Source organism: Chaetodon trifascialis, chromosome 3 (assembly GCF_039877785.1).
Source record: "Chaetodon trifascialis isolate fChaTrf1 chromosome 3, fChaTrf1.hap1, whole genome shotgun sequence".
In the NCBI taxonomy this organism is placed as follows: domain Eukaryota; kingdom Metazoa; phylum Chordata; class Actinopteri; order Chaetodontiformes; family Chaetodontidae; genus Chaetodon; species Chaetodon trifascialis.
This window is the reverse complement of record NC_092058.1, coordinates 5,937,203-5,950,153: the sequence shown is the minus strand read 5'-3', so window position 1 is coordinate 5,950,153 and position 12,951 is coordinate 5,937,203. Positions and strand designations below refer to the sequence as shown.

General features: G+C 42.2%; 1 protein-coding gene across 1 annotated transcript; it reads right to left on the bottom strand.

The window, feature by feature from the left end:
- Nucleotides 1-1,626: 1,626 nt before the first annotated feature.
- On the bottom strand, nt 1,627-12,559 carry agtrap (angiotensin II receptor-associated protein). The gene is made up of 5 exons (XM_070959926.1): nt 12,348-12,559; nt 11,287-11,321; nt 10,996-11,104; nt 8,903-9,113; nt 1,627-4,308 (listed from the first exon to the last, which is right to left on the bottom strand). The coding sequence occupies exons 1-5, from the start codon at nt 12,372-12,374 to the stop codon at nt 4,184-4,186; spliced, it is 507 nt and encodes a 168-aa protein (XP_070816027.1). The 5' UTR covers nt 12,375-12,559; the 3' UTR covers nt 1,627-4,183.
- Nucleotides 12,560-12,951: the final 392 nt, after the last annotated feature.

Here is a 12,951-nt window from a genome sequence, read left to right as displayed (position 1 = left end):
AATTCTTCTTTTTTGTTGGGAGTTTGGGCGTGTTGAGAGAAACTCATGAGAAAGTTTGCTCCTCATTTCCTTTTTAAGAGCGAAGTGTCAGCCAGAAAATTCAGGACTTGATCAACTGCATTTGTGTTTGTTTATTCAAAAGTATGCTGATTAATACTGTTATTTACATGAACTGGGAAAATTCAAATAATTTCCTCTCCAGTTTCCAGGATAACATTATGTCACATGCCACTATTTATGGGGAAAATAAAAAGAAGAAATTTTAATTGTTTTTCATGAATTATTGGAAACTTTATTCTCTGTATCCATGGAAATCTGTGCACATTGTTTTCATGCTCAGCTGATCTGCTGTGCGCTGACAGAATTCATTAATTATACAGCACCACTTTAACACTGTCTCTATATTCCCATGCTTAGCACCACATAGTTCTTTTAGGAAACTTAACCAGGAAAGAATCAGGAAATTATTTTTAAATTATGGCCCCATAAACTAAAGTGTTACATTTAACTGCAAGTCACTTATCTCGCCTACATGGCAGGCTTGTTCTTACTGAGAATTACATTAATATGCATCCTCTGTTTGATGAATTATTACTGCTTTTCTTACCACACTCCCTGAGACGGAGGAAACACTTGTTGCTTTCAGACACGATGGATGTGAGTTTTCCTGAAGCCTCTTTTTGTGGTGGTCTGTCTCTCGGTGCAGCACGGCCGCTCCAGTGGTTCTGCTCCAGATGGACTGAAGTGAAAATGTGGCGTTTGCTCCTCATATTGAGAAAGTAAACATGTTCGGGCTGCACTCTGCTGTGTTGTGTTGCAGGGGAATGTGAGGGTGTGTTTATGTGGATGTGTACAGGGCTGCTACTGTTGCTGCAGCAGTGACAGAATTTCCATTCATGCTTTCTTAAGAGGACAAGAGTCACCGCTCTGTACAAACAAATGACAAGGCTCTTTCCTCAAGGGCTCCGCAGCCTACACACTGGAGGACAATAGACCATTCAAGCTAACCAGAGTTGTCGCTTCACGATAAAGAAAGCCGTCAGGCACACAGACCTTCACTGCAAGTCCATGTTCTGTGTGTTCTTGTGTGATTTACTGAGGAACACTTGTTCTCATCAGGTTTGACAACAAAAATCAGGTGTTTTTACACTGCGGTCGCAGCCAGCATTATCACTCTAATCACATCTTTCACTTCCATGATGCTTTTTCTTATTTTTAACCTTTAAGTCAAGTGCTGCTGCAATTAGTGTTTCTACCTGGTGGTTGAGCTGAGGTTCGAGGTTTGGCACTCCAAAACAGCTGCAATGCTTAAATAGATAGTTTTCTAATCCTTTTTTTGCATGTACTCAACTTAAAACAGTACAAAGACAATAGATTTAATGTCTGAGCTCATCAGCTTCATTGATTTTTGTAAATATCTGCTTATTCTGAATTTGATGCAGCAACAAACACGTTGGGACAGGAGCAACAAAAGGCTGGGAAAGTTTGTAATGCTCCAAAAACACCTGTTTGGATCACTCCACAGGTAAAGAGGATGGAGCGAGGTTCACCACCTGAACACGACTGGATAAAGGAGATTACTGCATGGACACTTTGTAAAATCATTGTCAGTAAACACAGTTTGTTCGCTTTCTGTTTTTATTCATGTTTCACACAGTGTCACAACTTTTTGGAGTTTGGATTGTATGAATATGCACAGTAGAGTGCAAAAAAAAAGGGTGAATGAGGGAAAAGCAGGAACATAAATGTGTTGTCTGGTTGCATAAATAAAAGCAGGGCAAAATAGAGATTTCTGAGAGGAGCAGAGAAAAACGTGATGAGAAGGAGGAGGAATACATGAGCGGAGAATGGAGAAACATGAAGGCTTGCACAGACAGTCACTCTGAAAATGCTTCATTTTCCAGGGCATACAGATGCAAATGTTATGTAAATACTCTGTGCATGTGGCTTATTTGTGTTATAACCTGTCATTCAACAAAATGTTCTACATCATTGCTCTTCATTCTCCAGAAGAAAAAAACAACTCGCCACAGAAAATTTCACATCAGAGGCAACCTTGAGATGAAAAATCAGGAGCAAAATTAAAGCAGAGCTGCAGCATTTTCATGACAACACTCAGCCCACATTTTTCATCTTCTCTTATAATCCTAATTCAGGGAAAACTAGATTTCAGTAGTTCCAACAGCCTTTTAAAGTAATCCAGCTTTGTGCCTTTCTGATCCATCCTTCATCAGACATTAAGCTGAAGCAACTACAGCTGCCTCATTTGAGCGTATGACAACCGTTTCAGAGGGATCCTTGAAGCAAATGAGACAGCATGAGACAAAAAGAGACGGTTTCTCGTCATGTTAGGTATTTCTATGGATTCCAGAAAATATATTTTTCATACAGGCATCACAAAACTGTTTTAACTCTGTTCTGAGTTTCTCACATTAAAATATGATTTTATGGCTTCTTATAGGACGCAATGAATCAATTAGCTTGATTAATGAGCCGATTCACACCTACAGTGCTCCTGGTACAAAAAGTTTTTTATTCTGCTGCCTTTCCACAGGCGTTTCTCAATCCACACTCCTGTGCAAGCACCGTGCAGAACATTTGTTGTGCAACGTCATAAAAAGTGCAACAAACTGCCAATGCAGAGTCCCACTTCTCGCCCGTGGTGGCGCTATTCTGCCGAGGCCATCCCTCCCCGCTGTAAGCGAGCGGCACTGCAGTGATTTAATGAGAGCTTCTCACAGGCTCGCTGGGTGCAGGACTAATAATCGTAAGGTTTGATCCCAGAGGACAGTCTTGTGTGTCTCAGTAACTGAATCAAGGTTTAATTAGATACATAAGCAGATCTCATGATCTGATTCGAGCCTCTGGAGCCGCAGCAGTGGTTATTTCACACGATCATAATGTGACCAACATGGTTGCCACATCTCCGTTCTGCCACATCAGTCATTGTGATTTCGAAACAGGAAGTCAGAACTCGAAACGCTTTCAAAGGAGAACTGATGGAAAAAAGAAAAAGATCCAAATGATGCAATCAGTCAGCAAAATCAACCACACTGATCACTTTCCTGACTCGCTAACCGTATCATCAGTTACTAAAACTGACAGTGCACGCTTTATCCAGCACTCAGTGAAAGATGTGCGACACTGAACACTGAAGACAGCTGCAAGTATGAAATGTGAAGGTTTGTGATGTCAAATAACTCCATCAGAGGCTGCACAGCTTGTGTTCTGTGATTCATCGAAACAAGTTTTCCATCACAAAAGACTCTCCATGGCAGAGCAGAGGCCCTCCGCGTCTGCGACAATAACTGTAAGAATGATGAATTTAAGCCTGTTTGAAATGAGAACATCTTGTTTTTCATGCTCAGTGAACTGATCCTTACAAAAACCTTCATTTCTCTTCTTTCAAGGTTTCATGTTTTTATGTGTTTTTCATAGTTACAGTGCGAGATATGGCAGTTTTCTTAATGCTTTGCATAGATCAAGATAAATGAACAGTGTCTGTGTGAGTGCTGCGCTGTGCTCCAGCTCAGTCACAAGAAGACATCCCTGTAACTTCACCTCGGTCATCACCGCTTCGACTCGGTCGGAGAATTTCACAGCTCTTACTCGCTGAGAAGGTACAAAAGGCACAAGGTGGCTTCTAAGACATGACACCGACTATTCATTTCAGTCCTGCTGTGTTAAAAACTGTCCTGTGCTTTAAGCACTGCTGTACTGTAAAGCAAAGACTAATAGGAAGCTCGTAATTATTGCAGACAAGGGGATGACTCACTTGGAAAAAAGTTAACTGGCAAAACTGCTGCAGTCACAACAGTTCCATTCAGCACCTCTCTATTAAAAATAGCAGGTTTTAACAACACGGCATGCAAGCTGTGGGGTAGTATTTCCTCTGTATTTATTAAGCAGTGAAGTGCCAGCCCAGCAAAAAAACATTACCCCCTTTGAAGGAAAAATTAAATGGGTTTATTTACTTCATATTTCATTGCAAAAACCCAGAACAGAGCTAATGATTTACCACAATAAAAGTATCCGATTTGTTTCCAGTGCTGTAATCTGCAGCAGACCAACTGTACAAAACACGGGTATCGATGTGGAATCGATTGTAAAAATTGCCCCTGAACGATGGACTGCTGCATAAAAAGTCAGAGGTAAACACTGCATTGTTCCCCGCCTGGTTCTCTCAGTATGTGCGGACTCCGGGTTTGCTGTCCTGGGCCTGGTTGAAGGGGTTCGCCGGGCCGGAAGGCTCATCCTGCTGGTCAATGGACTGGTAGTCGTCTCTGCTTCGCGACACAGAGGGGAAACCTGCAGAGACAAGCCAAAAAGTCTTCAACACACTCGACCCCTGCCGTGCAAATGTATTATTCATAATCATAGCCGGAACACTGCGACTAATCAAGGATGCTGCAATATTAAAACCGTGTGCAGGAGAAAAGAAGCTTCCATGCAACTTATTTTTCCTTGAATTTTCTCAAGGTTCGCACTCTTCACACAGATTCGTGATAGTTGGGCAGATTTGTTATCTTGACTTGAGCATCTGGCCCCTCTGGATAAATATAGATTACACTGCCAGAAACTGTGCCAACACACAGTAAAGCAGGCGCTCCCTCTGACGGACGCTGGGATGAGAACACAGCAAATTACGCTCGAAAAAACCTTGTCGAATGGAGCTTAAATTCCTCCCACTTCATTACTATATTTTGTACATCCACTAGGGTCTGATTAGCCGCTTGTACTGTGGCTATGTGAAGGTGATTTTCACAGAGGAACAGACCACCATCAATGATCTGGGAATGAGTCTGAAAGCAGCATTTCTGAACATTTCTACACTGAAAACTTGCCTGCATGCATCACACCTCATGTAAAAATGCTTTATAATGAATTCTATACTGGTGTAAGCCAGCAAAGTCTGATAGGACTTCCTATGATGCTCAAAAACAAGCAGCCCCGGCTCGACTGACATGGCCAGAATACCAATGACATGTTTTTGGAAGTTCAAAGGCCTGCACACTCTTACCTCTGCATGGCCCAGAGTCCCATCACTGTGAAAACAGGCACATATTCCGCCATTGTGGAGGATTTGGGTGAAAAATTGCGATATTTCTTATTAGATTTTATTTAAAAGCATAAAAATACATTAATCATTGTTTTTAAAAACACATCATGTCGCTCAACAGACCTTAAACTTAGTCCGATTTCACACAAGTCACATTCATTGTCTATCATGAGTGAACATTATCTTGACTTTAATTAGGCTAATTTGAGAATGTGCAGCATCATGCAGCTCTGCTTTAAATGTATGCAAACAGAATACACAAACACAAATGAGGTGTCTGGAGAGTAAAAATATGAATAATACATAGCTGCAAACTTGCAGAATCATATAAAGCCATATAATACAACAGACATACAAGCAGACTTTACTGACAAACGGGGACATTCAGACAGGTATGGGAGAGGAAATGAGCACTGATGGAGGTGGGGAGAGACAGACGAATTAATATAAATAATGAAAAAGAAAGATGGACAACACCAACAAGATAGCATCTAACAAAAGAGAAAAATAAATGTCTTTTCGTCCTGAAGCCTGATTTGTAATCTTACTTCCTGCGTGGGAGAGGATGGAAGAGGATGATTGGAGAAGAGAAATGGTAAAAAGGAAGAAGCTGGAAATCAATAGCGGCGGCCAATAAAGGCACTGTCAGCACTATCCGTAGTGCATCGACTGTCCATGGAGGTCTCTAAGTCTGAGAAGTCAAAGGTCAAAGGTCAGCAGAAGAGAAGAGAAGAGAAGAGAAGAGAAGAGAAGAGAAGAGAAGAGAAGAGAAGAGAAGAGAAGAGAAGAGAAGAGAAGAGAAGAGAAGAGACACAAGACAAATGGTCAAATCAAAGCACGAGACAACACGAGTTTTCACTTACAAAACAACAACATGAAAGCGTGACGGACAGCGAGACAGACTGAGAGATGAGACATGATGACATGCAAGACAGGGAACAGGGAAACTTAGGCTTTGACAAATCCTTACACATGAGGATTTCACATTAATTTACTGCCTAATCACAAGACAGCTGACAGCAATCAGGGGAAATGCATGGCGGGCAGCAGCCGTTTGCTAAGCCCCTGTCGAGCTTTACATTCCAGTACAGTCCATATATCCACGGCTAAATTCAGAGGTTATTTTTGATGCATTAGGTCCACAATTTCAAGCATGTTTTAAAAAGCAGGGTTCTCCTTTTAGCTGGTCAGTTTTTCTGGCTGAAAGGACAACTGTTGCAGCTATAGCTAGCTAGCTAGCTAGCTAATCAACATCAATTCTATAAACTCAGACTGACTTTTTCCTGAGGCTGACGTGTCAAAATGAGAAACCTTTAAGTGTTTTAAATACTCATCTGATGCATGTATGACAGCTAAACCAGTGCTCTGTAATAATAGTTGGGATTCGCAACGAAGCTAGCTCTAGCATTACAGCACACTAACAGGAACCCCCTCAAGTTGCAGTTCACATCCATGTTTCACTGTATTGACGTGTATGATTCCAGTGACAATCACCTGAAGGTCAATATGAGCAGAACCAATCAGCTTGTGGTGACTACAAGGCTTGAAATAAGGATGTTGGTACAAAAAAATCTACAAATTGTGAAATGTGGATGCTTCACAAACATCAGAGAAATCTAAATAATCAGCACAGCTTCAAGATGAACGCCCAAAATTAGCATGTGAAGTACGGTCACAATCTCTCCTTCTGTTCCTGAATTATGGTGTTGAATAACGGCCAGAAAAGAACATTTTGATGTCACAGAGAAGATAACTTTTGACCTTTAGGATATAAATGTCATCACTTCTGCATTTTATCTGATGAGACATTGACAGCCATTGTGTGAAATCTTGTCATGGGAAAATGCTAAAAAGTGGATGTCCTGGTCATGAAGCTCCTTCTAGCACCACCTGTAACCTCACAAAATAATGCTGTTAGCTAATGACAAGCTAGCTTAGTGGTGACTGTTAATACTGCAGCTAGTAAGCTAGTTAGCTTGGCATGCAAACGTTTGTAACTGACGCCCGAGCTGACAAACACATGGTTAATCCACTCCTGTTTAGCTCTATGGTTTTTTTAATTTGCAAAGACTAAAAGACAACTTATAAACTCGTAAACTGACTCCTACTACAGCTCGAAGCAGACATGCCACAGTTCATAGATTACACGAGGTGCTTAGCACACTGTCAGTTTAATGTTAAGTGTTTGATCTCTCAGTCTTACAGCCTTTTTTGTATTGAGCAACTAAATACAGAAAGTGATTTAAAGCAGCATATGAGAGCCGCCACCTAAATTTCAGCGAGCTCCCTGTACGCCTGAATCAACAGTTCACTCACATGCCCTGATTGCCTGGTTCCCACAGTGCTTCATGCAGCAGGGAACCATGTTAATGCCGGCTATGCAATCAGACTGCAATTAAAACACACATTGTCTGAAACCACCATCAGCTACATTCATCAGTCGGTGCACAGCCAATCACAGTCTAATGGATGTACCTGCTGTGTGTATGTGGCGTTAAAGGAAAACCACAGAGAGCAGATTCATTAATATTCAATTACCCAAACAATCAAATCAGGAGATGCATTTTGTCAAGTGTTAGTTGCAATGCAGGAAATATTTCATGACGTGTACCATTGTGGAGGGTAATAAATGACTATGTTAGCTGGTGATGTTGCAGTTAATAATAAATTACACCCTCCTCCTGGTTTATTTTTGTCTTCTTTTTATGAGTCGAGGAAAGAAAAGCTCAGTATCCCTGCATGGACTCACTACCATCAAATCTGTACACTTCAATGAATGCAGCTACTTTCTCTTAATCCACACAGATGAAGCCATGAATGACGTTTTGGAGATTTTAAGAGTCCAGCGGACGTTGCAGTTCAGTGGGAATGCTGATGGAAAAGCTCTCAGCAGTGCGAGTCCAAGACCAAAAAAAAATCAATGGCCACACACGGTTAATCAAAGAGCACATCATGAGTATCTCCTGACCAGCCACTGGAAGAAGTGTACTTATCATTTGTTTGCCCACAAGGAGAGAGCTATACCCTCAACAGACAATAACATCACAAAATCTCTGTTTCTGTGGACAAACATGCTGCTTTGCCACAGACGCCATCTCTGCTTCTTCCACATCAGTCTGTTTTTCTGTGGCAGATTATTAGTTTTCCAGCCTGCATGGGTTTAATATGTTCGTCCTTGCAGCATAAATCGCTGGCCGGGATGGCACACAAGTGTTATAAACATCTCGTGGATAAATGATTTCCTTGCCCGGCCGCACCGCAGCTCAGATATTTTGCTGCATTTGAAATGTCTTGTGACTGTATCTAATTAGTTTGACTGTGGAATCATCTGCCAGTGGTTCAGCACAGAGTCCTCCAGTTTGTGCTGCACTGGTAGGGTCTTTCATGACAAACGCCATAAGACAACACAGGGAGGACCTCAAAGCCCCCCCCCCCGGACACGCATCACACCGTACCTCCAGCTTCTGTCACACTTGTTATGTGATTTGTGGGAGTAGGAAACCTCAGATATTTTAGACAATTTCTCACTGCGTCTGAAATGAAGGCTTGTTTTGTGATGGTGATGCTGAGTAATTTTCTGTGTCAGCTGATCCTCAAAGGGGAATTAGACCACACTTGGTTAATTTCCAAAGAATAATTTCTAGCATGCTGGAAGAGAGCATCAGTTTCCACTGTAAGAATCTTCACTTTCATTCATTTTTCACTCATGTTGATCATCAGGAGCACAAATCTGTGCAGCACTCACCCTCCATCATAACAAGCCTCATGGTGACATATGATCACTTCCTCTAAAGTCTGCAAACGCCTCGCGTCACTGTGCGTGGCTCATCTCAGCGCACTTACCAAAGTTAACGTTGTAATCTCCTCCACGTTCGCGGTACATTTGGTAGACAAAGAAGCAGGACACAGGCTTGAGCAGCAGGCTGAGGATGGCCATTCCTGCGCTGAAGCGAAATACGTCCCTTCCCCTGTCTGCTGAGAGGTCATTCAGTGGGTAATAGATCCCGAAATGGATGATGTCGGTCAATATCGTCACGACCATCCCCATCAGAAACTACAGCGGGAGAAAGGAAGACGTCTCAGTGGGCACAGATGGCTTTGTGCATGTCACACATATCACACATTTCTAATGTAATTATGCCACAGGGAAATCTTCTTTGCAACATACTGTGTGTGGAAAATAAAGTTGTGAGAGAAAAATGTGATGCCAGGAGGTCAGAGTGAAAACTGCAAGCAGTGCAGAAGAAAATAAGACACTGAGATTAGAAAACCCTCCATCGCCGTTATTATCACACGCAGTCTAATCTATATTTCAGACATAATTCTCCAGAAGCCAGAAAGAAACCTGAGTAAATTGAGAGCTGATGAGTTCACAACATTTACACAGAAATCACTTCAGACACTTGCGAGAGTGAAGCCTGGAGGTCTTCATAAAAAAGCATGCAGTCAGGCTGCACATAAGGAAGCAGGGCGATGTGCAGATGTGCACATTCGTTATTTTTCCAAGGTTCTTCTTCTACTGTGGCCAGCTCGGCCGTTCCTGAGGGACCCTGGATGTGAGTAACAGTGACACTGGACTGTGAAGTACACAAGGTAAAAGGCTCCCCTATGGTTACTTCCCGATGGCAGTGACAGTCAGAATCCATTACTGTCAAAAGTGTCAGTGGAGGAGACGCTGGACAGGTAGTGTTTTCTTGAGATGCCTCTCTTTGACCCTCAGATGTGCATTTGTTTAGCATGAAACTCATCAATGTGGCTTTCACATAAAGAGACTTTGACTGTATCTTAGTTTTAACTGATGGACATCAGACAGACGTCTAAATTCATCTGCTGCACAAAGATGTCTAGAGCTCACGCAGGATTTGCCATGAACTCTGGGTAAATTAAGACTGAAAACATGGCTGACCGAGCAACCACGTCAAACCGCTCAGCTCCCTTCACTCCTCCCAGCTCTCTGGAAGAATTCAGGGCATGTTACTGGAAATTTCTAAAAAAAAATCCAGTAGTAGTATTAAGACCTGTGGCAGAGCTGAGAGGCGGTGGCGTCTTAATGCTCAGTATTTCTGCTAAGTCTATCAGTCACCGTGTCTCCGTTACGGTGCGTATGCAACACGTTTTTGTTCCGCCCTCCACGCTGCTGCAAACCATGAGCTTTTTTCCTGTCTTATTTTGTTGACTTGCTCAGATTTTGCTGATTTGTCTGCACAGGGTGTTCTATTTTGAAAATTTACCAGACTCTCTACACCATTCCTGTGTCTGACTTCCTGTCTGGCTCCACCTGCTCTGTGCAGTTGACTCGTTGTCCATCAAAAATAAACTTCTCAAACGTGGACAGAAGTCGCCCGGTGGAATCACATGCATTGAATGGCAGCGATCGGCTCCACGCGTCGTGGACAGAATGCAGACGTTACGCTGTGGTGGAATTCAGGGGTCAAGCTCCAGATAGCTTCTTTGGACAAATGAATGCTGTGTATTTCCAAGAGGTTACTTGGCTCTCTAAAATCTATTTCCTTCTCATCACTCACTCCACAACACTGTCAGAAAACTTCAAATTATAAGACATGTTTTCCTCTTTTCTGTCACCTGGTGCCAGTTATCAACAGGCTCCACTGATTGGAAACACGAGTCATAGTGGCTTATGGTCTTTAAACTAATCTAAAAGCAAAATTAAGGCTGGCTAAACAACACAAGCCAGTCTAAAACATGTTTGTGAATCTGTCCTGTGGTGCTGTAAACGCCTGCACCATGAAGACTGTCCTCTGTGCTGAATTAAGGGAAGGCTATCTTTCTCAAAGGGACGCTCACAGATCGTCCTGGATTCCATCGACAAATAGGTTAGCATGGATACGCATTGCCGCGCCTAGAGTTAGACTCCTGTACGTGTCACATGATGTTAAGATTGTAGCCTGCGTGAAGGAATCAAGGCAAAGACTCACCATGAGCACGGCATCGATCGAGTCCCTCTGTGCAATGGCCCAGACCCCAACGGCCAAAACACTGAAGTTCCCCCAAGCAAAGGAGGTGGGCAGCCACGCCATGCATCCCCTGCAGCAGACACACAGTTCACACAACACAGAGCCACATTTCAAGTTACGTTCGATTGTGCGAGAAAGAGCTTAAAGAGGCCTGAATCAAGACTGTGAGGCTCTGTGTGAATATGTGGGTGTGTGCCAGGAGAGGAGAGAAATTCCTCAGGTTTGTGGAGAAAAACCTGCGCTCGCACTCACCATATTGTCAGCAGCCAGTGCACCAGTACTATGGCCTATGATAGAGAACAAAAGGCAAGTGTTGAACAGAAATACAGGTTTGTTAAGAAGCTTTTGAATATTCAGCTCAGTGTACAGCTGCAACAATTAGTCAGTCAACAAGAAAACCCCAAATATTCAGCAGCTCCAGCTTCTCCTCTGTTTTAAAAAAGACATTTGAAGACGTCACCTTCGTGGACATATGTCACTATTTTCTCACAAACAATTAACTGAAAAAATAATGAATTGATTGTGAAATTAACGGTCAGTTGCAGCTGAACTCACAAACATCAAAGCCAAAAACAACAGAACTAAATGCAGAACATGTGATCCATCTGCATCTGACATTCGGCGTGAAGCTGCATCTGAAAGACTGATTTCACAGAGGACCTGTTTTTAACCCAAATTATGAATCATGTATCTTCTTTTCTGACTTTTAGCAACACAAGTCAGTCAGAGTTTCTGACCTTTGAATAAAAGCTGTTCAAACTGCTTTAAATACAAGCTCAAAGGCATAATTCAATTAAATGCTTCTCCCTTTTTAATGATTGACGTGTGCATCAGCTCCTTCTGTGCGTTTGTTACAGAAGAGTCACTGCCTGTTAAAGCATTTACTGCCAACATTTAAACACAAGTGACGAGATCAGAGAAGATGCTTCATGTGGGAAATAGCATGGCACATTCACTGCCTGTCCTGACCTGCACACAAACACCACTGATTCATATCTCCTAGAGTGAACACACTCATCACTGTGTTTGTGTTTCTAACATCCAATTATGTGATTCAGTCCATCCACAGGCCTGCTGAAAACAATCACTGAACACACAAGTGCACCCTCTGATCTTAAACGCACATTTGGAGGCTACGTCTCCTAAATAACTTTTCACTTTTCTTTCAACACTCAACAGAAAAACACCAGCATTTCTCTACTTTACTGTGATCTGTGTCTCAAGCAGGTAGTTGCCACACAGGATTTAGCAAAGAGAACTGAGGAGCAAAGTTTAAACACTGACAGTTCAACATTTCAGTGAAGCAAACTCACCTTTAGATTTATGGCAGGGATTTCCATAACGGTCAAAGCAGCTCTTCAGCTTGTTGAGGAGGCTACATGAAAGAATACAGCAGGTTTCCTATTACACAAACTTCTCCCCAAAACTCCTCCTCCCCTCAGCTTGGCCTGCAAACATGAACCATGTGACTGCAGCCTGACTGCTTCCCATGTGACTGCCTCCCTCCTCCTCCTCACTCTGCTCTGCTGCAGTCTCTCAAAAGGGAAGAAACCACATGAGCATCAACACTGGTCACATTTTTTTTTTTTTTTTTAAATTTCCAGCTTTCTGTAATCTGGTGTCCCTCCAGTGGTTCATTATGAATAAGCAGGAATGGTGCATGTCTGATAATGATTAAATAATGAAAATAAAACTTTCTGTTCACATTAAAGTATGCGGTTCATATTGAAAAGTTGTATTTTACTATTTTTACTTGTCAACTGAACATCACATGCCAGATTAGAAAAGGTCTTATTGTAAATGAGGAGGCTTTTGATGTAAATGCCAATTTCAGTGCCTTTAAATCTCTGCAGCCATCAATCAGATTTATATTAAATTGGAAAATCTGTAATACAGTTTTAAACCTGTAGCTCTACA